Here is a 27,464-nt window from a genome sequence, read left to right on the forward strand (position 1 = left end):
GTCCACAGATCCCCCATAATAGTGCCGTCCACAGATCCCCCATAATAGTGCCGTCCACAGATCCCCCATAATAGTGCCGTCCACAGATCCCCCATAATAGTGCCGTCCACAGATCCCCCATAATAGTGCCGTCCACAGATCCCCCATAATAGTGCCGTCCACAGATCCCCCATAATAGTGCCGTCCACAGATCCCCCATAATAGTGCCGTCCACAGATCCCCCATAATAGTGCCGTCCACAGATCCCCCATAATAGTGCCGTCCACAGATCCCCCATAATAGTGCCGTCCACAGATCCCCCATAATAGTGCCGTCCACAGATCCCCCATAATAGTGCCGTCCACAGATCCCCCATAATAGTGTCGTCCACAATTTGTTTTAATATGGCCTTTGAACATAATTTTTCAAGTAAGATCATATAAACCTCTCTATTTTGTAATTTTGTCGTTTTTCCCGATTAATCGATTAATCGTAGAAATTAATCGGCAACTAATCGATTATTCAAATAATCGTTAGCTGCAGCCCTAATGGGGATATCAGTTCAGGGACGGCACTGCTGCAGCCAGACACTTCCTCTGCCAGTCACAAAAAAAACAATGGGGACAAATAGAAGTGGCTCCTGGACGTCGTGGAGAAGTGGCTCCTGGAGGGCGTGGAGAAGTGGCTCCAGGAGGGCGTGGAGAAGTGGCTCCAGGAGGGCGTGGAGAAGTGGCTCCAGGAGGGCGTGGAGAAGTGGCTCCAGGAGGGCGTGGAGAAGTGGCGCCTGGACGGCGTGGAGAAGTGGCTCTTGGAGGATGTTTCGATCCCATTCGTTTTTTCATGGTAGTGTTCTTAGAAAAAAAAAAAAAGCCTTCTCCCTTGGATGAGAAGCAGCCCCACACATGAATGGTCTCAGGACACTTTACTGTTGGCATGACACAGGACTGATGGTAGCGCTCACCTTTTCATCCAGCGCATGCCTCCTCACCCTGCCTACAGACCCCGCTGAAGAAGGTCGCACAGACCGAAACATTCGGGAATTATCTATCTGATATGGCATAATACTTACTGTATGTAAATGAATTGCACTGGATGTATATTAACAACATTCTGTTTACTAAGAATTAAATGTGAAAATTATCTTGCAAAAACCTTTTTGGAGTGCCGTGGATTTAACTTATACTGTGTAAACCACTCTCACAGGCACCCACACCGATCCCAGGGGACCTTAATCTGAGAAAATAACTTCCCCCCCCCCCCCCCCCCCCCGTCCCCTGCAGTCCAGTTCCCGTACTTCCTGCAGAATGTCAGTGTTGTGCGGGTGTCCATGCCCACCATTGCCCCTCTTCTCCCTGTGGGCACCTGCTCTCCTCACCCAGCCGGCCTCCTGTCCTGTGTCTGCTCTCTGGCCCTTCTCAGCCGGCGGCAGTGGGAGAAGCAATCTGACGATCGCATGTTAAAGTCCCGTAGGAGACTTAAAAAATAGAGTGGGGGGGGGGGGGGAGTTTTTAAAAATGTAAAAAATTAAATTAAAATATAAAAATTCTAATCACCTACTTTCTCTATATTAAAAATAAAAAGAAATAATAATCCAAATAATAATTTACCATTGCAGCCTATGGGAGAATTACTATGTTTTTCTGGCTCCCTGCCACATCGTCCCCGACTTCTGCCGTTACAAGCAGCAATGTACTTGCCTGTGAAGCCCTTTTTGAAGGAGGTAACCATGGTTCGCAGAAGAAGACAATGATTTCAAGCACCACTCCTTCCGTTTAAAGCAGGCATGTCCAAACTGCGGCCCTCCAGCTGTTCCAAAACTACAACTCCCAGCATGCCTGGATAGCTTACATCTATTAGGGCATGCTGGTGGTTGTAGTTTTACAACAGCTGGAGGGCCACAGTTTGGACATGCCTGGTTTAAAGCAACCAGTCTGGTCTTCTCATTCATTCGGCACGACAGAGTGATATCAGCTGCCTTGTCCTTGTTAAAGGGGTATTCCGGTTACATTTAGTTATTCCCTATCCACAGGATAGGGAATAACTATTAGATCAGTGGTGGTCCTACTACTGGGACCCTCACCAATAATGAGAACAGGGGCCCTGAAATTGAAGGAACGTCCGGTTGGGCCACTCAATTCATTCCTATGGTTCAAGAGATCGGCTAGCTCCGGAATTCTGTTCATTTCAGGGGACAGCAGGGGCACAGGGCCCCCATTCTCGTGATCGGTGGGGTTCCCAGCTGTAGGACCCCCACAGATCTAATAGTTATTCACTATCCTGTGGAAGAGGGATACCTTAATGTAACTTTTGGCCACGACTGTATCGAGTATAATAAAAGCAACTTTGCATATATAGCCTTCATTAGAATGACCCCCCCCCTCCCCCGTTCTTTAACTACAGCATCTCTGCAGACCCAGCAGTCTCCATGGTAACAGACAACAAACAAACCCCATGTAGTCTGATCCTGCAGGCTCCCTTCTTTCTTCCTGACATACATATGGCCTAGTAGCGGGAAGTAGGGGACAGATAGAAGGGAGTGAGACTGCAGGATCTGACTACAGAGGGTTTGTAGTCTGTTACCATGGAGACTCATAGGTCTGCATGGCAGCTGGGGACACAGCACATTTGATGACTCTGCAGAGTTTCCTTTCCCTTGAAGATGTTTTTTTGGGGATATATTGCCCTCCTAAGGATGATATTTTTCCTTTGTCCATAAATATCCCGATTTTTTGGGGGAGGAGTACAGTATTCCGGTGACCCGTGTGCAGTGTGGGCACCTCCCGTCCAGTGGTACCTACTGTAGACATCATACGACATACAGCACGTCTATATGACCGGCACTCCTCCTTCTGGGTTGTGTGTAAACAATGATGTATATTATACAAACCCCACCAGTCCTCGGAATGAAGCCTAGCTCTGCGGGCCCTCACTGTTTGGGGGTGTCCCGGCTGCCCATGGCCCTACTCCCTTGTACAGGGTCATGCTGCCGTTCCCTGCACAGCTGGGTGGTCAGGAGCGCTGCTCTGCAGGCTGATAGTAACACCAGCACCACGACCCCTTGTTCTTAGGATTGGTGGGCGACGCAGAGGTCATACAGTGGTGGCATATCGCGGGTTAATACCCTATAAATGGAGTGTTGTGGGGGCCCTGAAGGCTGGAGGTCTCCCTGGTGGTGTTATATGGGGTCACATTAGGAGGGTCTCCTGATCCGTTGTGTGGGGGCATGTGCAGGTTACTCACGTCCACTGTTTGGTCTCTTTCAGAACACGTTCTACGGACGATTCCGCCACTTCCTGGACATCATTGACCCGCGCACGCTCTTCATCACTGAGGTAACGGCTTCTTATCTGTCTGATGTATACCTGTACACTGCGCAGCACACGTGCTATCCTCCTGGAAGAGCGGCCTAATGGGGGCGCTGCAGCCAATTATACTTCACAGGGTAAGGGCTCATGCACACGGCCGTAGCCGTCCTGCCCTTTATAGAACTGTCCCATGTCCGTAATACGGGGCCGCAAAGCTGCATTCACTTTTTTCCCGCAGTCACATCCAAAGCTGCATTCACTGTTTCCCTGCGGTCACCTCCAAAGCTGCATTCACAATCCTTAATACAACTTGGTGGTGTGTTATATCATGTATGCATTCTCCTTTGTGGGCTGCAGCACTGTCTGATCTGGGTGGGCTCATCCTGTTCTTCCTGGTTCATGTATAGCCTTCGCTCAGCAGTGCCCCCTGCTTACCACCCATCCACCCCCTGGCATTGGTATTCTGCTTAATTGCACAATAATGAAGCTGCACCAGGGACATAGAGCAGACTGATACCCGCAGCTGAAGACACGTGGGGGGGCGCCGCTCACTCGCCTGCCACAAGGTGAACACGACTGGAGGCAGCAGGGTGCCATCATTACAGCAGGCCGCAAATCGACAGCTGGTTATAGCGGGCGCTGTAAAATCGCTTTCTGCAACTTTATACTTGATATTGATCTTTTCACCAATTTTGCTTGCTGTCAGTGAATGGGAGCATTCCTTGTTTACATCTAGAGGCTGAAAACTCATCCTGAGCTAGTCCTGCTCACACAGCTGTCATGGCTTACCTCTGATGCGAGGGTGCTTGCACCGAACACCAAGAGACATGGCTGTATATATATATATATATATATATATATATATATATATATATACGCTGCCTGTCCAAAAAAAAGTCGCCACCTGGATCTAACTAAGCAGATAGTTCTGAGCCTCCTATTGGATAATTACTGCATGGGCGATTGTCTTTCAGCTGCAATAAGTTATTTAACCCCGACTGGTGCAATGAGTTGCTTCTCATTTCTTAAACGACCATGTGGAAAGACACATCTCGTGGTCGTGGAAGAGATGTTAGTCTGTTTGAGAAGGGTCAGATCATTGGCTGCATCAAGCAGAGAAAACATCTAAGGAGATTGCAGAAAATACTAAAATTGGGTTAAGAACTGTCCAACGCATTATTAAAAACTGGAAGGATAGTCGGGACCCATCGTATTCGAGGAAGAAATGTGGCGGGAAAAAAATCTTGAATGATCGTGATCGGCGATCACTTAAACGTTTGGTGAAATCAAATCGAAGAAAAACAACAGTAGAACTCAGGGCTATGTTTAATAGTGAAAGTAAGAGCATTTCCACACGCACAATGCGAAGGGAACTCAAGGGATTGGGACTGAACAGCTGTGTAGTCGTAAGAAAACCACTAATCAGTGAGGACAACCAGAAAAGAGGCTTCAATTTTCTAGGAAGCATAAAGATTGGACTCTGGAGCAATGGAAGAAGGTGATGTGGTCTGATGAGTCCAGATTTACCCTGTTCCAGAGTGATGGGCGCCTCAGGGTAAGAAGAGAGGCAGATGAAGTGATGCCCCCATCATGCCTAGTGCCTCCTGTACAAGCCTGTGGGGGCAGTGCTATGATCTGGGGTTGCTGCAGTTGGTTAGGTCCAGGTTCAGTAACAGTATGTGCTCCAAGAGGGAGGTCAGCGACCACCTGAACATACTGAATGACCAGGTTATTCCCTCAATGGATTTGTTCTTCCCTGATGGCACGGGCATATTCCAAGATGACAATGCCAGGATTCATCGGGCTCAAATTGTGAAAGAGTGGTTCAGGGAGCATGAGACATCATTGTCACACATGGATTGGCCACCACAGAGTCCAGACCTTAACCCCATTGAGAATCTTTGGGATGTGCTGGAGAAGGCTTTGTGCAGCGGTCAGACTCCACCATCATCAATGTAAGATCTTGGTGAAAAATTAATGCAACACTGGATGGAAATAAATCTTGTGACATTGCAGAAGCTTATCAAAACAATGCCACAGCGAATGCGTGCCGTAATCAAAGCTAAAGGCGGTACAACAAAATATTAGAGTGTGTGACTTTTTTTTTTTTGGGACAGGCAGTGTGTATGTGTGTATGTATGTATGTATGTATGTATATATATATATATACACACACACACACATAGGATAGGTCTACACGACGACATTTGTCGCGCGACAATTTTTATAATGGCAGCCTATGGTGTCACACTGCAACATGCGACATTCTGCGACTGCGACACAACAGTCGCAGAAAAATCCATCTCGAATGTTGCAGTGCGACACCATAGACTGCCATTATAAAAATTGTTGTGCGACATTGGTGCAACAAAATGTCGCTCGACAAATGTCGTCGTGTAGACCTAGCCATACACTACTCACAAAAAGTCAGGGATATTTGGCATGTGGGTGAAATTTCTGGATGAACCTAAAATGCACTCTAACCTTTATAGGTGAACTTAATGGGACCTTCTCTAAACTTCTGAATGCACATGTCCAACTGTTCAGTGTTTCAGTACTTTTTCCACAACTTGCTGTTCTCTAACAAGGCGCTTAACGGCAAAATTCACAAAAGGTGTTTGATCCATAAATCGCCCAATAAATTTCCCGGTTCAATAAGAATTGGTATTAAACAGTCCTCCTCATCATGCTGTTCACATTTTGACATTATGAGACCAAGACGACACCTAACAATTGATGAACAGTACTTCTCCATTGTGAGGCTTCAAGCAGGATGTGCTCAGACAGAAGTGGCCACTGAGCTTAGAGTGTCATCAACAGGTAGTATCAGAGATACAGAGACTGGGAGAGTCACAATAAGGCAGAGAAGTAGACCTTCTTTGGCCACATCCCACACTGATGACCGCTTCTTTGTGAACAATGCCCCGCTGAACCAGCTGATGAATGCCACGCAACTCCAAGCACATTGAAGGGAGGTGCGAGGCAAAGAAGTGTCGTGTCAGACCATTCAAAACCGTTTACATCAGCCGGGTCTGCGTGCTTGACGACCTGCAAGGGTAACTGACCACACCACCAGGCACAAGCGCCATCGTCTTGCATGGGCCAGGTAGCATCTACACTGGACAAGGGACCAGTGGGCCTCATTGCTGCTCACTGATGAGTCGTTTCACGCTGAGCAGAAATCATGGCCGCCAACGATGTTGAAGACGTCAAGGAGTGCACTATGCATCAGCCACTGTTGTCACCAGACGAGCCGTTGGTGGTGGTGGTGGTGTTTTTGCACTGTGGGCAGGTGTGTCTAGTCAATACAGAACCGTCCAGCACTTTGTGAATGGTCCAGCGACATGCCCATACTACTTGAATAACATCATTAATCCAATCATTGTGCCTCTGCATGAACAACACAGGCCTAATGTCATCTTCATGGAGGACAATGCTCCAGCTTATCGAGGTCACATCATCAAGGAACAGCTGCTGGAGACTGGGGGACCTCAAATGGAGTGGCCTGCACTTTCTCCCGACCTGAATCCCTTTAAAAACCTATGGGATCAGCTGAGTCGTCGTGTAGAGGCTCTTAACTCTGTACCCCAGAACCTCATTGACCTGAGGGCCGCCCTTCAAGAAGAGTGGGATGCCATGCCTCAGCAGACAGTAAGTCAACTTGTGAACAGCATGAGACGTCACCGTCAAGCTGTAATTGAGGCTGAAGGCCACAGGACAAGTTATGGAGACACTGACATTTTGTGGCGGTGTACCCAGCACTGGTGTCGGCTTTTGTTTTAATAAATTGTTTGAGATGAGGAAATCACCATTGTTGCTTCTACCTAAATGCCCGACTTTCATGATATAATATCACTGGAGCCTGAACTTTTTATGTTTTCCATAAATTTTACCAAATATCCCTAACTTTTTGTGTGTAGTGTGTATATAAATATATACACAACCGGTGGCTGTATGTACTCATATATACTTACACAAGTATGTACCTGTATCTATATACACACACACTTGTATACCCTCTACCCCCTCACTTCTTGTAGCGCCCCCCGTGGCAGTTTTGCACGGTCTGTGGTGATGAGCTGCTCCTGAGGCTCTTTAAATCCATGAAATTTGCGGGGTCTGCTTTGCATGCACGTCGGGCACCGCTGCTCCCCGTTGTTATAGTAACTGTTGACATTCGGTAGGGAACGGACAATTGGCTGAATGGAGGGGCCTGGACTTTGTGAGCAGCCCCCCCCCCCCCCCCCCCGGGTGCAGGAGGAGAGAGGCGAATATTAAAGGGCTCGCCTAATTCCAATAACCCTTACACTGGTTGTCCATAATCATGCGCCACATTCCCCCCTCTATAAGGTGGCCCCTCTCCAGCGCAGCCGTCGTATCCATGCAGCCATGATTGATGGGGTGGCGCTATTCAGAAAATTCCTAATATACTTTGTTTCATCATTTTGAAGATCACTGCTTGCTGTGAAAGAATGGAGACACTCTTGATCACATCCAGAGTCTGAAGACTCTACCAGTCCCCAGATTTCTCTTCTGTCCTGATAGTTTGGTACAGTGTCTGAGGTGTATTATGAGGTTCTGAAGCAGCTGTGGTGTGTATCATGACGTTCTGAAGCAGCTGTGGTGTGTATTATGACGTTCTGCAGCAGTTGCTGTGTGTATTATGAGGTTCTGCAGCAGTTGCTGGGTGTATTATGAGGTTCTGCAGCAGCTGAGGTGTATTATGGGGTTCTGCAGCAGCTGAGGTGTGTATTTGGAGGTTCTGCAACAGTTTGGACCTGAATTCTACCAAAGGAATTTGGTCCATGTTGTCCTGGGCCTGCAGGTTGAGGCTCTACTCTTTAATCCTGATGTCACATTCTGTCCCCTCCATGTGTCCTGTCTCCAGCGCTCTCCTCCTATTTATCTCATGTATCAGAGGATGGCGGTCATAAAGGGGTTAATTCTGGTGTCACATTCTGTCCCCTCCATGTGTCCTGTCTCCAGCGCTCTCCTCCTATTTATCTCATGTATCAGAGGATGGCGGTCATAAAGGGGTTAATTCTGGTGTCACATTCTGTCCCCTCCATGTGTCCTGTCTCCAGCGCTCTCCTCCTATTTATCTCCTGTATCAGAGGATGGCGGTCATAAAGGGGTTAATTCTGGCGTCACATTCTGTCCCCTCCATGTGTCCTGTCTCCAGCGCTCTCCTCCTATTTATCTCCTGTATCAGAGGATGGCGGTCATAAAGGGGTTAATTCTGGTGTCACATTCTGTCCCCTCCATGTGTCCTGTCTCCAGCGCTCTCCTCCTATTTATCTCCTGTATCAGAGGATGGCGGTCATAAAGGGGTTAATTCTGGTGTCACATTCTGTCCCCTCCATGTGTCCTGTCTCCAGCGCTCTCCTCCTATTTATCTCATGTATCAGAGGATGCCGGTCATAAAGGGGTTAATCCCGATGTCACATTCTGTCCCCTCCATGTGTCCTGTCTCCAGCGCTCCCCTCCATCTCATGTATCAGAGGATGCCGGTCATAAAGGGGTTAATCCCGATGTCACATTCTGTCCCCTCCATGTGTCCTGTCTCCAGCGCTCTCCTCCTATTTATCTCATGTATCAGAGGATGGCGGTCATAAAGGGGTTAATCCCGATGTCACATTCTGTCCCCTCCATGTGTCCTGTCTCCAGCGCTCTCCTCCTATTTATCTCATGTATCAGAGGATGGCGGTCATAAAGGGGTTAATCCCGATGTCACATTCTGTCCCCTCCATGTGTCCTGTCTCCAGCGCTCTCCTCCTATTTATCTCATGTATCAGAGGATGGTGGTCATAAAGGGGTTAATCCCGATGTCACATTCTGTCCCCTCCATGTGTCCTGTCTCCAGCGCTCTCCTATTCATCTCATGTATCAGAGGATGGCGGTCATAAAGGGGTTAATCCTGATGTCACATTCTGTCCCCTCCATGTGTCCTGTCTCCAGCGCTCTCCTATTCATCTCCTGTATCAGAGGATAGAGGTCATAAAGGGGTTAATCTCGATGTCACATTCTGTCCCCTCCATGTGTCCTGTCTCCAGCGCTCTCCTCCCATTCATCTCACGTATTAGAGGATGGTGGTCATAAAGGGGTTAATTCTGGTGTCATTGCTGTACATATCTTGCCTGTTTCCTATACTTCTCCTCAAGCTTTAACGATGCAGCTCTGGTTGTGATTTGAGTCTATGGCACTCTTCATATCAGCTCTTTAAGTGACAGGAGTGTTAAACACGGACTTCGAATACTGCTCTGGATGTGTTTGGAGTATATAACAATGAATGTCACTTTTGAAAGCGGTTTTTGATGCGACTGGTGTTTAGGTCCCGCATGTCTGATGGTCAGTAGTCCTGATGATGCAGATGAGGAGATCTTCAGCGAGATGCTGTTTGGAAGTGTGCATGGAGTCTGGCGAAGGAATGAGAAGGAGGATCAGACAGATGGTGCTTCTGGTTCTCCATGAAGAACACGTCCTGCGCAAGGCTGCAAATAGACGTGTGAAGAGATTACACACGATGCAGCAGATACGACCTGAGGTCACGGTGCAGGATCATACATATCCAGATACATGAGGGCAATCTCCCCACCTGTAATGATCGCCTAGGCTATCCAGTTTTAGGAGCCGGTAATGACCCCAGCATCTTACAAGGTTGCGGCAAAGCAGTTTGCCCCTTTTAGTTTTTTGATGTTGAGGTGTGTTCCTTTAGTGGCAGGTGTAAGGGTGTGCCCCTGTTTACCATTAAAGTATGGAGACTGTCCATCAGGTACCTTGCTCTCATTTTGGCATGTGGCAGCTCTTGTCCCTTTGGCCAGCTTTCTTCCCCCTCTGGCCTCCTCTCTTTGTTCCACTGGCCGGCTGTCTTCTCCCTCTGGTCGCCTCTCTTTGTTCCTCTGGCCGGCTGTCTTCTCCCTCTGGCCGGCTGTCTTTGCTCCTCTGACTGGTTCTCTTTGTTCTTTTGGCCGGCGCTTTTCTCCCTCTGGCCGCCTCTCTTCTCTCTCTGTCCGGCCAGCTTTTTACTCCTGATGGCTACCTCTCTCCTCCCTCTGGCTGGCTCCCTTTCTCCCTCTGGCCACCTCATTTTCTTCTGCCTTTCTTCTCCCTCTGGCTGGCTGTCTTCGTTCCTCTGACTCTTTGACTTCGTTCCTTTGCCGGGCGCTTTCCTCCCCCTGGCCGGGGCTCTTCTTCCTCTGGCCACCTCTCTTTGTTCCTCTTGCCACCTCTCTACTTTCTCTGGCCGGGTCTCTTCTTCCTCTGGCCGCCTCTCTTTGTTCCTCTGGCCACCTCTCTACTTTCTCTGGCCGGGTCTCTTCTTCCTCTGGCCGCCTCTCTTTGTTCCTCTGGCTGCCTCTCCTCTCCCTCTGGCCGGCCAGCTTTTCTCCAGATGGCCACCTTTCTTCTCCCAATGGCCAGCTCTCTTTGTTCTTCTGGCCACCTCTCCTCTCCCTCTGGCCACTTTTCTTTGTTCCTCTGTCTGGCTTTCTTCTCCCTCTGGCCACCTCTCTCCTCCCTGCCTAGCTCTCTCCTCCCTCTGGCCTCCTTTTTTCTCCCTCTGGCCACTTCTCTTCTCACTCTGGCTGGCCACCTCTCTTTTCCCTCTGGCCACCTCTCTTCTCACTGTGGCTCGCCACCTCTCTTCTCAAGATGGCCGGCTCTCTTTGTTCTTTTGGTTACCTCTCCTCTTCCTCTGGACGCTTCTCTTTGTTCCTCTGGCTGGCTTTCTTCTCCTTCTGGCCACCTCTCTCCTCCTTCTGGCCTCCTGTTTTCTCCCTCTGGCCACCTCTCTTGTCACTCTGGCTGGCCACCTCTCTTGTCACTCTGGCTGGCCACCTCTCTTGTCACTCTGGCTGGCCACCTCTCTTGTCACTCTGGCTGGCCACCTCTCTTGTCACTCTGGCTGGCCACCTCTCTTGTCACTCTGGCTGGCCACCTCTCTTGTCACTCTGGCTGGCCACCTCTCTTGTCACTCTGGCTGGCCACCTCTCTTGTCACTCTGGCTGGCCACCTCTCTTGTCACTCTGGCTGGCCACCTCTCTTGTCACTCTGGCTGGCCACCTCTCTTGTCACTCTGGCTGGCCAGCTCTCTTGTCACTCTGGCTGGCCACCTCTCTTGTCACTCTGGCTGGACAGCTCTCTTTGTTCTTCTGGCCAGCTTTCTTCTCCCTCTGGCCACCTCTCTTCTCACTCTGGCTGGCCACCTCTCTTCTCACTCTGGCTGACTCTTTGTTCCTCTGGCCAACTGTCTTCGTTCCTCTGGTCTGCTTTCAATAGCTGGCTTACGAGTACATCTTTGGATGTGATTGGAGTATATTCTGCTAGAACTGTGTTGATCTAGTTGTTTGTAGCAGCAGTCACAGATACTGTGACAGAGGTGGGGTGACTGACACTATCCGTTTGGGGTGAGCCCCTCATGATTCGTGCATCTGCCTTTCATCTCCATGACCCGAATGTGTCAGTGTAGATGAATGTACAGATCCTGAGTGTGAGCTGCGAATCCTTACCAGCACAGAGGAAGCTTTACAGGATTAGTGAAGACTCCTCTAAAAACATAGGTGTATCACATTGATCTCCTGAAAAACTTTGTGCTACTGTGGGCCAAGGTTAGCACCCAGCTGAAATACTCTGTTCTGTTGTGGAAATACTGTGCCCCCCCAGAACCACGGGTAGTCTCTAGTCTAGTCTTTAGTCTCTGACAACACTTACCAATCAGAGCCCAGTATTTCTTCTTCCACAGAGGTTTAAGGAATGTTCTGATTGTTTGCGACTGGCAAAAAGGACACATTTCCTGTTTTTATAAATGTGTCCCATCGTCCTCATCCCCCCTCATTCAGACCACTATATCTGCCATAGGTGTCCACTCCCCCGCCAAACCACGGACAGCCACTATGTCCCCACTGTCCCACAACCACATGTGGCCACTATGTTCCCACATTTCTAAGGGCCACAGGTGCCCACTATATCCTCCACATGTCCTCCACAGAAGCACAGGCAGCCATTATATTCACCATCCCCGAGGACAACAGGCAGCCATCATGTCCTCCAGCCTCCTCTCCAGAAGCACAGGCAGCAATTATGCCCCCCCCCCCCCCCCCAAGACAACAGGCAGCCATTATGACCCCCTCCCCCCCAGGACAACAGGCAGCCATCATGTCCTCCACCCCCCAGGACAACAGGCAGCCATCATGTCCTCCACCCCCCAGGACAACAGGCAGCCATCATGTCCTCCACCCCCCCCAGGACAACAGGCAGCCATTATGTCCACCATCCCCCCAGGACAACAGGCAGCCATTATGTCCACCATCCCCCCAGGACAACAGGCAGCCATTATGTCCACCATCCCCCCAGGACAACAGGCAGCCATTATGTCCACCATCCCCCCAGGACAACAGGCAGCCATCATGTCCACCATCCCCCCAGGACAACAGGCAGCCATTATGTCCACCATCCCCCCAGGACAACAGGCAGCCATTATGTCCACCATCCCCCCAGGACAACAGGCAGCCATCATGTCCACCATCCCCCCAGGACAACAGGCAGCCATTATGTCCACCATCCCCCCAGGACAACAGGCAGCCATCATGTCCACCATCCCCCCAGGACAACAGGCAGCCATTATGTCCACCATCCCCCAGGACAACAGGCAGCCATTATGTCCACCATCCCCCAGGACAACAGGCAGCCATTATGTCCACCATCCCCCAGGACAACAGGCAGCCATCATGTCCACCATCCCCCAGGACAACAGGCAGCCATCATGTCCTCCTGCCTCCTCTACAAAAGCGCAGGCAGTCACTGCCGGCCTCATCTATCTAACTGTCCTTCTTGTTCCTAGTAACCAATCACAGCTCTGCTTTCACTTTCCCACAGCAGTTTAAGAAGTGATGTCTGAGCTCTGCCACGAGACCATCGTCCTGTTAGTTTGTTTTGATAAATGTGACCCAACACCTTCATGCCCTCCGGGATCACAGACAGTCACTATATCCACCATACATCCCCCCCAGATACACAGGTAGCCACTATATCCACCATACATCCCCCCAGATACACAGGCAGCCACTATATCCACCATACACCCCCCCCCCCCCGATACACAGGCAGCCACTATATCCACCATACATCCCCCCCAGATACACAGGAAGCCACTATATCCACCATACATCCCCCCAGATACACAGGCAGCCACTATATCCACCATACATCCCCCCAGATACACAGGCAGCCACTATATCCACCATACACCCCCCCCCCCAGATACACAGGCAGCCACTATATCCACCATACATCCCCCCCAGATACACAGGCAGCCACTATATCCACCATACACCCCCCCCCCCCAGATACACAGGCAGCCACTATATCCACCATACATCCCCCCAGATACACAGGCAGCCACTATATCCACCATACACCCACCCCCCCCCCACCCCCCAGATACACAGGCAGCCACTATATCCACCATACATCCCCCCCAGATACACAGGCAGCCACTATATCCACCATACACCCCCCCCCCCCCAGATACACAGGCAGCCACTATATCCACCATACATCCCCCCAGATACACAGGCAGCCACTATATCCACCATACACCCACCCCCCCCCCCCCAGATACACAGGCAGCCACTATATCCACCATACATCCCCCCAGATACACAGGCAGCCACTATATCCACCATACATCCCCCCAGATACACAGGCAGCCACTATATCCACCATACATCCCCCCAGATACACAGGCAGCCACTATATCCACCATACACCCCCCCCCCCAGATACACAGGCAGCCACTATATCCACCATACATCCCCCCCAGATACACAGGCAGCCACTATATCCACCATACATCCCCCCCAGATACACAGACAGCCACTATATCCACCATACATCCCCCCAGATACACAGGCAGCCACTATATCCACCATACATCCCCCCAGATACACAGGCAGCCACTATATCCACCATACATCCCCCCCAGATACACAGGCAGCCACTATATCCACCATACATCCCCCAGATACACAGGCAGCCACTATATCCACCATACACCCCCCCCCCCCGATACACAGGCAGCCACTATATCCACCATACATCCCCCAGATACACAGGCAGCCACTATATCCACCATACATCCCCCCCCCCAGATACACAGGCAGCCACTATATCCACCATACATCCCCCCCAGATACACAGGCAGCCACTATATCCACCATACACCCCCCCCCCAGATACACAGGCAGCCACTATATCCACCATACATCCCCCCCAGATACACAGGCAGCCACTATATCCACCATACATCCCCCCCAGATACACAGGCAGCCACTATATCCACCATACATCCCCCCCAGATACACAGGCAGCCACTATATCCACTATACACCCCCCCCCAGATACACAGGCAGCCACTATATCCACCATACATCCCCCCCCCCCCCAGATACACAGGCAGCCACTATATCCACCATACATCCCCCCAGATACACAGGCAGCCACTATATCCACCATACACCCCCCCCAGATACACAGGCAGCCACTATATCCACCATACATCCCCCCCCCCCCAGATACACAGGCAGCCACTATATCCACCATACATCCCCCCAGATGCACAGGCAGCCACTATATCCACCATACATCCCCCCAGATACACAGGCAGCCACTATATCCACCATACATCCCCCAGATACACAGGCAGCCACTATATCCACCATACATCCCCCCCCCCCAGATACACAGGCAGCCACTATATCCACCATACATCCCCCCCAGATACACAGGCAGCCACTATATCCACCATACATCCCCCCAGATACACAGGCAGCCACTATATCCACCATACATCCCCCCCAGATACACAGGCAGCCACTATATCCACCATACATCCCCCCCCCCCCCCCAGATACACAGGCAGCCACTATATCCACCATACATCCCCCCCAGATACACAGGCAGCCACTATATCCACCATACATCCCCCCAGATACACAGGCAGCCACTATATCCACCATACATCACCCCCAGATACACAGGCAGCCACTATATCCACCATACATCCCCCCCAGATACACAGGCAGCCACTATATCCACCACACATCCCCCCAGATACACAGACAGCCACTATATCCACCATACATCCCCCCCAGATACACAGACAGCCACTATATCCACCATACATCCCCCCCAGATACACAGGCAGCCACTATATCCACCATACATCCCCCAGATACACAGGCAGCCACTATATCCACCATACATCCCCCCCAGATACACAGGCAGCCACTATATCCACCATACATCCCCCCCAGATACACAGGCAGCCACTATATCCATCATACATCCCCCCCAGATACACAGGCAGCCACTATATCCACCATACATCCCCCCCCAGATACACAGACAGCCACTATATGCACCATACATCCCCCAGATACACAGGCAGCCACTATATCCACCATACATCCCCCCAGATACACAGGCAGCCACAATATCCACCATACATCCCCCAGATACACAGGCAGCCACTATATCCACCATACATCCCCCCAGATACACAGGCAGCCACTATATCCACCATACATCCCCTTAGATACACAGGCAGCCACTATATCCACCATACATCCCCCCCGATACACAGGCAGCCACTATATCCACCATACATCCCCCAGATACACAGGCAGCCACTATATCCACCATACATCCACCCCAGATACACAGGCAGCCACTATATCCACCATACATACCCCCCCCCCCCCAGATACACAGGCAGCCACTATATCCACCATACATCCCCCCCCCAGATACACAGGCAGCCACTATATCCACCATACATCCCCCCCCCCCCAGATACACAGGCAGCCACTATATCCACCATACATCCCCCCCCCCAGATACACAGGCAGCCACTATATCCACCATACATCCCCCCCCCCCCCCCCGATACACAGGCAGCCACTATATCCACCATACATCCCCCCCCCCCCCCCCGCAGATACACAGACAGCCACTATATCCACCATACAGAAGGCCCTTCTTATTTAACATTTTGTACGCCATTTTTTAAAGTTATTGTAGGTACATCAAGCACCAGCGTCCTTATGTGCCCACCCTAGGACAACAGGCAGCCATTATGCTCTACCAGCTTCGCCCTCCCACCATAACAGGCACGCATTACATCCACCCCCTCCCCAACCTGTCCTGTTCTCCAACCTCCTCTCCGCCCCCATAACAGAAGTGCTGAAGTCAGCGGTACCTTCCACCTCTGAAGCCATAGGGCCACTTACCCTTCTGGCCGGTGTACACCTGTATGGAGTAGCGCCATCTGTCAGGACTGGTGCTGTGCCCCCTGTAATAGTATCACCCCACTGATCACCCCACAGTAACCCTCACCCACTTTTTACATTTTTCTTTTCAGAGTCGCCTTAAGGAGGCCGTGCAGCTGCTGGAAGATTACAAGCATGGAACGCTGCCCCCTGGAGTCTCGAATGCAGAAGTAAGGAGGACCTATACACCAGGGGGTTGTCAGAATACTGTAATCACCCTGTATAAAAGGTGTCAGAAAAATGGGAGATCAGGCCAAGGGTGGGGGATTGTGATACCTGCTGATGCTTGTGATCATCAATACATGTGGGGCTCATAAAGACGTAAGTACGGAATGATGATGTCATCAGATGGATCCAGGGTCCTAGTGAAGAAACCTGGGCTGCCCTCTGACACATAGGTACTGTGCTCTAACATTAGCCTTGACATCTGCTGTAATATGGCTGGGGCTAGGCTTAAGGACCATGCTATTCTTAAAGGAGTCGTCCCAGATAATGAATATCTTGAGCAATTACTTTAAGCCTCTCTAACACTCTCTCCACTAAGCCCATGACCTAGTCCCTAACCCCTAAAGACCAGTTACAGCCTTTCACTGGAGCCTGGCAAGTGCTCCAGCATATGCATAGGCCTCTGCCCACACATGGCTGCCCCTGTACAGACATTAAAGGAAGGAAGGATGTGTCTCCAATATGGACGCCCCTACACAGACAAAGGAAGTGTGTGTCTCCAATATGGCCGCCCCTACACAGACAATAAAGGAAGTGTGTGTCTCCAATATGGCCGCCCCTACACAGACAATAAAGGAAGTGTGTGTCTCCAATATGGCCGCCCCTACACAGACAATAAAGGAAGTGTGTGCCTCCAATATGGCCATCCCTGTCCAGACAATACAGGAAGGAAGTGTGTGCCTCCAATATGGCGTCCCTGTACAGGAAGAAAGTGTGTGCCTCTATTATGGCTGCCACTGTACAGGAAGGGTGTGTCTTCGATATGGCTGCCCCTGTTTAGGAAGGATGTGTCTCCAATATTGCCGCCCCTATGCAGACAATAAAGAAAGTGTGTGTCTCCAATATGGCACCCCTATACAGACAATACAGGAAGGAAGTGTGTGTCTCCAATGTGGCCATCCCTGTCCAGACAATACAGGAAAGAAGTGTGTGCCTCCAATAGGCGTCCCTGTACAGGAAGGAAGTGTGTGCCTCCAGTATGGCTGCTGCTGTACAGGAAGGAAGTGTGTGCCTCCATTATGGCTGCCACTGTACAGGAAGGAAGTGTGTGCCTCTATTATGGCTGCCCCTGTTCAGGAAGGATGTGTCTCCAATATGGCCGCCCCTATACAGACAATAAAGAAAGTGTGTGTCTCCAATATGGCGTCCCTGTACAGGAAGGAAGTGTGTGCCTCCAGTATGGCTGCCACTATACAGGAAGGGTGTGTCTCCAATATGGCACCCCTATACAGACAATACAGGAAGGAAGTGTGTGTCTCCGATGTGGCCATCCCTGTCCAGACAATACAGGAAAGAAGTGTGTGCCTCCAATAGGCGTCCCTGTACAGGAAGGAAGTGTGTGCCTCCAGTATGGCTGCCACTGTACAGGAAGGAAGTGTGTGCCTCCAGTATGGCTGCCACTGTACAGGAAGGGTGTGTCTTCGATATGGCCTCCCCTACACAGACAATAAAGGAAGTGTGTGTCTCCAATATGGCACCCCTATACAGACAATACAGGAAGGAAGTGTGTGTCTCCGATGTGGCCATCCCTGTCCAGACAATACAGGAAAGAAGTGTGTGCCTCCAATAGGCGTCCCTGTACAGGAAGGAAGTGTGTGCCTCCAGTATGGCTGCCACTGTACCGGAAGGAAGTGTGTGCCTCCAGTATGGCTGCCACTGTACAGGAAGGGTGTGTCTTCGATATGGCCTCCCCTACACAGACAATAAAGGAAGTGTGTGTCTCCAATATGGCACCCCTATACAGACAATACAGGAAGGAAGTGTGTGTCTCCGATGTGGCCATCCCTGTCCAGACAATACAGGAAAGAAGTGTGTGCCTCCAATAGGCGTCCCTGTACAGGAAGGAAGTGTGTGCCTCCAGTATGGCTGCTGCTGTACAGGAAGGAAGTGTCTCCAATATGGTGTCCCTGTACAGGAAGGAAGTGTGTGCCTCCAATATGGCTGCCACTGTACAGGAAGGGTGTGTCTTCGATATGGCACCCCTATGCAGACAATCCCGGAAAGAAGTATGGGTCTCTAATATGGCCTCTTTTTTACAGGAAGAAAGTGTGTGTGTCCATGATAGCCACCCCTGTACAGGAAGAGTGTGTCTCCAATGTAGATGTGCCCAGGACCTGATAAAACTCTACCATATGAAGTAAATCTCATGGCGTTCTCCAGCTGATTACATGTTGTTAGTCTTGGCCAGGATGGTGTAAAATAATGAGTCCTGCCGTCCGACCCCAGAGACCACGGTTCTTTTTATAATTCTGCCTCATTTACAGATGTAATTGCTGATACTGTAATGCCATAAGTTGACTCTGGTGCCGAAGGGATTACCGGGTAGAAGCCTCACAGCATGGCCGTCCACTGGCCGGTCCGTCATGTGGTGCTGTATACCTGGAGATACAACCAGGACTGGTAGAGCATATGATAATCATCCCGCTGGCTAGTCCGTCCTGTGGTGCTGTATACCTGGAGATACAACCAGGACTGGTAGAGGATATAATAATCATCCCGCTGGCCGGTCCGTCCTGTGGTGCTGTATACCTGGAGATACAACCAGGACTGGTAGAGGATATGATAATCATCCCGCTGGTTGGTTGGTCCGTCCTGTGGTGCTGTATACCTGGAGATACGAACAGGACTGGTGGAGGATATAATAATGATCCCGCTGGCTGTCCTGTGGTGCTGTATACCTGGAGATACAACCAGGACTGGTAGAGGATATAATAATCATCCCGCTGGTCGGTCCGTCCTGTGGTGCTGTATACCTTGAGATACAACCAGGACTGGTAGAGGATATAATAATCATCCCGCTGGTCGGTCCGTCCTGTGGTGCTGTATACCTGGAGATACAACCAGGACTGGTAGAGGATATAATAATGATCCCGCTGGCTGTCCTGTGGTGCTGTATACCCGGATATATGAACAGGACTGGTAGAGGATATAATAATCATTCCGCTGGTCGGTCCGTCCTGTGGTGCTGTATACCCGGAGATTAGACCAGGACTTGTAGAGGATATAATAATCATCCCGCTGGTCGGTCCGTCCTGTGGTGCTGTATACCCGGAGATACGACCAGGACTGGTAGAGGATATAATAATCATCCCGCTGGCCGGTCCGTCCTGTGGTGCTGTATACCCGAAGATGCAACCAGAACTGGTGGAGGATATAATAATCATCCCGCTGGTTGGTCGGTCCGTCCTGTGGTGCTGTATACCCTGAGATACGACCAGGACTGGTGGAGGATATAATAATCATCCCGCTGGTCGGTCCGTCCTGTGGTGCTGTATACCTGGAGATTTGACCAGGACTGGTAGAGGATATAATAATCATCCCGCTGGTCGGTCCGTCCTGTGGTGCTGCATACCCGGAGATTAGACCAGGACTGGTAGAGGATATAATAATCATCCCGCTGGTCGGTCCGTCCTGTGGTGCTGTATACCCGGAGATTAGACCAGGACTGGTGGAGGATATAATAATCATCCTGCTGGTCGGTCTGTCCTGTGGTGCTGTATACCTGGATATTAGACCAGGACTGGTGGAGGATATAATAATCATCCCGCTGGTCGGTCCGTCCTGTGGTGCTGTATACCCGGATATTAGACCAGGACTGGTGGAGGATATAATAATCATCCCGCTGGTCGGTCTGTCCTGTGGTGCTGTATACCCGGAGATTAGACCAGGACTGGTAGAGGATATAATAATCATCCCGCTGGTCGGTCCGTCCTGTGGTGCTGTATACCCGGATATACAACCAGGACTGGTGGAGGATATAATAATCATCCCGCTGGTCGGTCTGTCCTGTGGTGCTGTATACCCGGAGACTAGACCAGGACTGGTAGAGGATATAATAATCATCCCGCTGGTCGGTCTGTCCTGTGGTGCTGTATACCCTGAGATACGACCAGGACTGGTAGAGGATATAATAATCATCCCGCTGGTCGGTCCGTCCTGTGGTGCTGTATACCCGGATATACGACCAGGACTGGTAGAGGATATAATAATCATCCCGCTGGTCGGTCCGTCCTGTGGTGCTGTATACCCGGATATACGACCAGGACTGGTAGAGGATATAATAATCATCCGCTGGTCGGTACGTCCTGTGGTGCTGTATACCCGGATATACGACCAGGACTGGTAGAGGATATAATAATCATCCCGCTGGTCGGTCCGTCCTGTGGTGCTGTATACCCGGATATACGACCAGGACTGGTAGAGGATATAATAATCATCCCGCTGGCTGGTCCGTCCTGTGGTGCTGTATACCTGGAGATATGAACAGGACTGGTAGAGGATATAATAATCATCCCGCTGGTCGGTCCGTCCTGTGGTGCTGTATACCCGGATATACGACCAGGACTGGTAGAGGATATAATAATCATCCCGCTGGCTGGTCCGTCCTGTGGTGCTGTATACCTGGAGATTTGACCAGGACTGGTAGAGGATATAATAATCATCCTGCTGGCCGGTCCGTCCTGTGGTGCTGCATACCCGAAGATACAACCAGGACTGGTGGAGGATATAATAATCATCCCGCTGGTCGGTCCGTCCTGTGGTGCTGTATACCTGGAGATTTGACCAGGACTGGTAGAGGATATAATAATCATCCTGCTGGCCGGTCCGTCCTGTGGTGCTGCATACCCGAAGATACAACCAGGACTGGTAGAGGATATAATAATCATTCCGCTGGTCGGTCTGTCCTGTGGTGCTGTATACCCGGAGATACAACCAGGACTGGTGGAGGATATATTAATCATGCCGCTGGTCGGTCCGTCCTGTGGTGCTGTATACCCGGAGATTAGACCAGGACTGGTGGAGGATATAATAATCATCCCGCTGGCCGGTCCGTCCTGTGGTGCTGTATACCCGGAGATTAGACCAGGACTGGTGGAGGATATAATAATCATCCCGCTGGTCGGTCCGTCCTGTGGTGCTGTATACCCGGAGATTAGACCAGGACTGGTGGAGGATATAATAATCATCCCGCTGGTCGGTCTGTCCTGTGGTGCTGTATACCCGGATATACAACCAGGACTGGTAGAGGATATAATAATCATTCCACTGGTTGGTCGGTCCGTCCTGTGGTGCTGTATACCCTGAGATTAGACCAGGACTGGTAGAGGATATAATAATCATCCCGCTGGTCGGTCCGTCCTGTGGTGCTGTATACCCGGATATACGACCAGGACTGGTAGAGGATATGATAATCATCCCGCTGGTCGGTCCGTCCTGTGGTGCTGTATACCCTGAGATACGACCAGGACTGGTAGAGGATATAATAATCATCCCCCTGGTCGGTCCGTCCTGTGGTGCTGTATACCCGGATATACGACCAGGACTGGTAGAGGATATAATAATCATCCCGCTAGTCGGTCCGTCCTGTGGTGCTGTATACCCGGATATACAACCAGAACTGGTAGAGGATATAATAATCATCCCGCTGGTCGGTCCGTCCTGTGGTGCTGTATACCCGGATATACAACCAGGACTGGTAGAGGATATAATAATCATCCCGCTGGTCGGTCCGTCCTGTGGTGCTGTATACCTTGAGATATGACCAGGACTGGTAGAGGATATAATAATCATCCCGCTGGTCGGTCCGTCATGTGGTGCTGTATACCTTGAGATATGACCAGGACTGGTGGAGGATATAATAATCATCCCGCTGGTCGGTCTGTCCTGTGGTGCTGTATACCCGGAGATTAGACCAGGACTGGTGGAGGATATAATAATCATCCCGCTGGTCGGTCCGTCCTGTGGTGCTGTATACCCGGAGATACGACCAGGACTGGTAGAGGATATAATAATCATCCCGCTGGTCGGTCTGTCCTGTGGTGCTGCATACCCGGATATTAGACCAGGACTGGTAGAGGATATAATAATCATCCCGCTGGTTGGTCGGTCCGTCCTGTGGTGCTGTATACCCTGAGATTAGACCAGGACTGGTAGAGGATATGATAATCATCCCGCTGGTCGGTCCGTCCTGTGGTGCTGTATACCTTGAGATACGACCAGGACTCGTAGAGGATATAATAATCATCCTGCTGGTCGGTCCGTCCTGTGGTGCTGCATACCCGGAGATTTGACCAGGACTGGTAGAGGATATAATAATCATCCCGCTGGCCGGTCTGTCCTGTAATGATGTCTACCTTGAGATACGACCAGGACTGGTAGAGGATATAATAATCATCCCGCTGGCCGGTCCGTCCTGTGGTGCTGTATACCCGAAGATACAACCAGAACTGGTAGAGGATATAATAATCATCCCGCTGGCCGGTCCGTCCTGTGGTGCTGCATACCCGGAGATTAGACCAGGACTGGTAGAGGATATAATAATCATCCCGCTGGCCGGTCCGTCCTGTGGCGCTGTATACCCGGAGATTAGACCAAGACTGGTAGAGGATATAATAATCATCCCGCTGGTCGGTCCGTCCTGTGGTGCTGTATACCCGGAGATTAGACCAGGACTGGTAGAGGATATAATAATCATCCCGCTGGCCGGTCCGTCCTGTAATGATGTCTACCTTGAGATACGACCAGGACTGGTAGAGGATATAATAATCATCCCGCTGGCCGGTCTGTCCTGTGGTGCTGTATACCCGGAGATTAGACCAGGACTGGTGGAGGATATAATAATCATCCCCCTGGTCGGTCCGTCCTGTGGTGCTGTATACCCGGAGATTAGACCAGGACTGGTGGAGGATATAATAATCATCCCCCTGGTCGGTCCGTCCTGTGGTGCTGTATACCCGGAGATACGACCAGGACTGGTAGAGGATATAATAATCATCCTGCTGGCCGGTCTGTCCTGTGGCGCTGTATACCCGGAGATACGACCAGGACTGGTAGAGGATATAATAATCATCCCGCTGGTCGGTCTGTCCTGTGGTGCTGTATACCTTGAGATACAACCGAGACTGGTAGAGGATATAATAATCATCCCGCTGGCCGGTCTGTCCTGTGGTGCTGTATACCCGGAGATTAGACCAGGACTTGTAGAGGATATAATAATCATCCCGCTGGCCGGTCTGTCCTGTAATGATGTCTACCTTGAGATACGACCAGGACTGGTAGAGGATATAATAATCATCCCGCTGTCACGGTCACACAAGGTGATGTATCCTGCACTCAGGTGATAAACACACCATTATCTGAACTGCGGCCGTGCTGTTGCAAGGAGGACGATGTGTCTCCCTGGTGATTGGAGAAAGCAGCAGTGATGATGACACCTCACACGTCCTATGCGTGTACATGTATATGGCGACAGGCGCTGATCCACAGGGGTCATTCACCAGCGGATGACTGATTTGTACACTCACAGGCCGGGCACCTAGTACTGATACTTTTTCCTGCACATCCTTCACCTCAAGTCATCATCAATGCCCCCTCAACATCAGCACACTTGTTTCCTGAAATATTCTGTACTACTGGGAGTCCACCGTCTCACCCCCCCCCCTACCCCCACTGTTCTCCACACCATACCATCAGTATTTCATTGTCCAGTACCCCAAGTGTCAGTGACTCTTGTGACCATACTTTCCACCCTTGTTACCTCTGTTGTCCAAACTCCCCACCCTTGTTACTTCTTATGACCATCCCCCCAACCCATTTTTCCTCTGATGACTGTACCTAGACCCTTGTTACCTCTGGTGACCATAGCCCCAACCTTTTTCCCTTTGGTAAGCATACTCCCCACCCTTCTTAATTCTGCTGATCGTACCCCCAAACCTTTGTTATCTCTTGTGACCTTACCCTCAAACCCTTGTTACCTCTGGTGACCATACTTCCCACATTTCTTCTGCTGACCGAACCCTCAAACCCTTGTTACCTCTGGTGACCATATCCTCGACCCTTGTTTCTTCTGGTAACCATACCACTGACCCTTGCTACCTTTGGTGATTGTGCCCAGAACCTTCTTACCTCTGGTGATTTTACCCCAAAACACCTTACCTTATGTGACCAAACCTTCTTACTTCCTGACTGCCTACAGGGGACTGAAGGAAGAAGGGACGGTACATATAGTAACACGTCCTATGTAGCCCCCGATGATGTGTACCCAGGAGGAGATCCGGATGCTTCTTCCTTGGTCCCACCACATCCGTTCTCATAAATCAATTAGAGTGTTGTCGATGGCACCAATTTAATCTACTTTTCACTTTCCGCCTGGTGCGTCGTGTTCAAGGCATTTACACATTAATATAAATATTGATGCACAATATGTTGCTCCCAAGCAGTGTGAGCGCTCCGGAGCCTCGTACATGAAGACGATGAGGATACAGCTGTATATACCCACCAGACGCTTGGCAGCAGAACAGGAAGATTTATCATGTAGACCCAGCAGCAAAATAAAATATAGATCCTTCCGTTCCTGTTTGGGAGCTTGAGCCTGGTTGGTTACAGTCTGCACTGCTGCCGTTCCTTTCTTGTTCCCGATAAACATAGTTTGTAGATCTACAAAGTCAACTTCACCTATTGTTCCAGCCATTTTGGATATTGTTCCAAACTTCCATACATTTTGTGCCCTTTGGGTAGCTAAGGTATGGAGGAGATCTGAACCATGACTCATCAGAACTACAATCTTCTACCTGGGGCAGCAGCAAGATTCTCTACCAACCAATGACGACATTTGTGAACCTCACACTTTTCATTTTTGGTGTGTTTCGACCACCAGATTTTTTTGTTGGAGTTTAGAACAACTTCAATTGGTTGCCTGTTCTCCAAAGTTGAGTCATTCTTCTGGTGCTTCCGATGATAGAGGGGTGGGTGGGTCTCATTTCATTTACAGCATCCTCTTCAGTTCCATATGCAATAATACAGCAAGTGCAAACAAGCCTTTTGATTTGGCGGCCTATGAAGTTGTCTCCACCACTGATGGTTCACAGACACATAGCAAAAGGTCAATCACGCAAACATTTTTCCTTCTTGCTCGTTTTGCATTGGATTCAGCATTCAGCACCATTCCTGGACTGGACAACACAACAGAAGTTCTATCTCAGTGCCAGGTTGCTGCAGTCAACAGCGAGGTTGGGTTTGTGTAGCCTTCACCCTTCACTTCTGTTGGCGAGTAATTGGTGCCAACCTTTAGAAGTAAAGCTGCATAATCCTGTACTGTAAACCTATAGATATTGTTGAACCTTAATGTATACTCTGCCTGTAGCCATGACAACCAGAATGAAAACCTCCATTCTTTACACTGCTGGCTAAATTCTAGACTGAAAACAGAAAGTAACCTGTATGTATTTTCTGACTAATTCTTCAGTTCGTGTTTAGATGCTTAAATTTTGTCTTTTATTATAAGTCTTGGTAATGATAAGTCAGTAAAGTCCATTCGCTCCTCACGGGAATCACTTCATATATATATATACCCCCCCATGTATCTTGTTAGAGAGACATGCAGTAGACCTCCTTATATGATACTAATGATGCTGGAGGGAAGGTAAAGCCGCCTCCACATGACATTGATCTCTCTGCCTGATCCCACTACCAACAGATCAGTATTTTTAGTTGATCAGTATTATTGGTTTTTCCGTTGTGTTTTTCAGCTCTGGGCGGCTCAGAAGATAAAGCAGGTAAGTTCTACCGCTTACTGGGTGTATTTACCATGTATGACTTCTTATTGGCCTCCAGTCCATGTTTGTGATGACCCTTGGATATGGCCAAAGGAACCAAGCTCTAACATCTTGGCTTGGGTGATGTAGTCTATGGAAGGACATCAGGAAGGTATCATTACCCAAAAGTCTTGGGTGCTTGGCACTATACATACTATATAGCCATTAACGTTAATTGTGACTGGACCATACCACTTCAGATTTCTTAATTTTTTTTGTCATTATCTATAAAAGATCTGTAGTCACCATTGAATGGAAGAAAAAAAGTCCCACTCAACCAGCAGAGCAGCAAATGTAGCAAAAGTGACTTTTGCTCAAACCTAATCTTTATGATCGTGTGGATCCAGCCTCTAGGACCTCCACCGATCCAGAGGTCAAGCGATTGAGAACGTGCTGCAGTTCCCTTTCCAACCGGATGTTCACCACCCAACATGGGAAAACAGTCATGAATTCATTCGTAGGATCAGTGAAGGTCCCAGAGGTTGGCCCCTCACCGGAAATAGTCCTTAGTTCAGAATAAGCAGGAACTTGTCCTTTGGCCTCGTATTTGTAAGGGGAATGGGGCACTGAGTCAGGGATTGGAGATTCGATGACCTGATTCAGTAGTAAAGGGGTTGTCTGAGATCATAAGAAAGTGGGGCAAAGACAGGCAGTGGTGAAAAATAACAAATTAACCCTTGCCTGTCGAATCCTCTGCCGATCCAGTGCTTCCCACCAGTCATGGGCTGCAGTGATGACATAATGTTGGCAACATGTGACCACTGCAGCCAATCACTGGCTTCAGCAGATCAGTAATGTCACTTTTCTTATTTTGTACTGATTCCTGCCTTTTGCTCTCAGACCACCCCTTTAAGGGTACAGTCCACACACACGGCTACAGATTTTTTTTGTCTCCGGAGAATCTTCAGGGTCTTACCTTACCGGTAAACTTGACGTGGAAAGTAGTCTGCAATGAAATCCGTATGGAGCTTGATCTCTGGAGTGGCTTTTTCTCTGCGGACTTCACTTGAAACCTGCTGCATTTTATCTATAAATTC

The 27,464-nt window shown here is 49.9% G+C and overlaps 1 protein-coding gene across 2 annotated transcripts in view; it reads left to right on the top strand.

Moving 5' to 3' along the window:
* SFXN5 (sideroflexin 5) overlaps window positions 1-27,464 on the top strand; it is a 227,180-nt gene that overhangs the window by 20,000 nt on the left and 179,716 nt on the right. For both annotated transcript variants that reach the window (XM_044294474.1, XM_044294483.1), the window contains exons 2-4: window positions 3,243-3,311; window positions 16,702-16,779; window positions 26,362-26,388. In XM_044294474.1, the coding sequence (XP_044150409.1) occupies window positions 3,243-3,311; window positions 16,702-16,779; window positions 26,362-26,388 (174 nt within the window). The remainder of the gene's footprint in view (window positions 1-3,242; window positions 3,312-16,701; window positions 16,780-26,361; window positions 26,389-27,464) is intronic.

This window comes from Bufo gargarizans, chromosome 1, assembly GCF_014858855.1.
Source record: "Bufo gargarizans isolate SCDJY-AF-19 chromosome 1, ASM1485885v1, whole genome shotgun sequence".
Taxonomy (NCBI): Eukaryota; Metazoa; Chordata; class Amphibia; order Anura; family Bufonidae; genus Bufo; species Bufo gargarizans.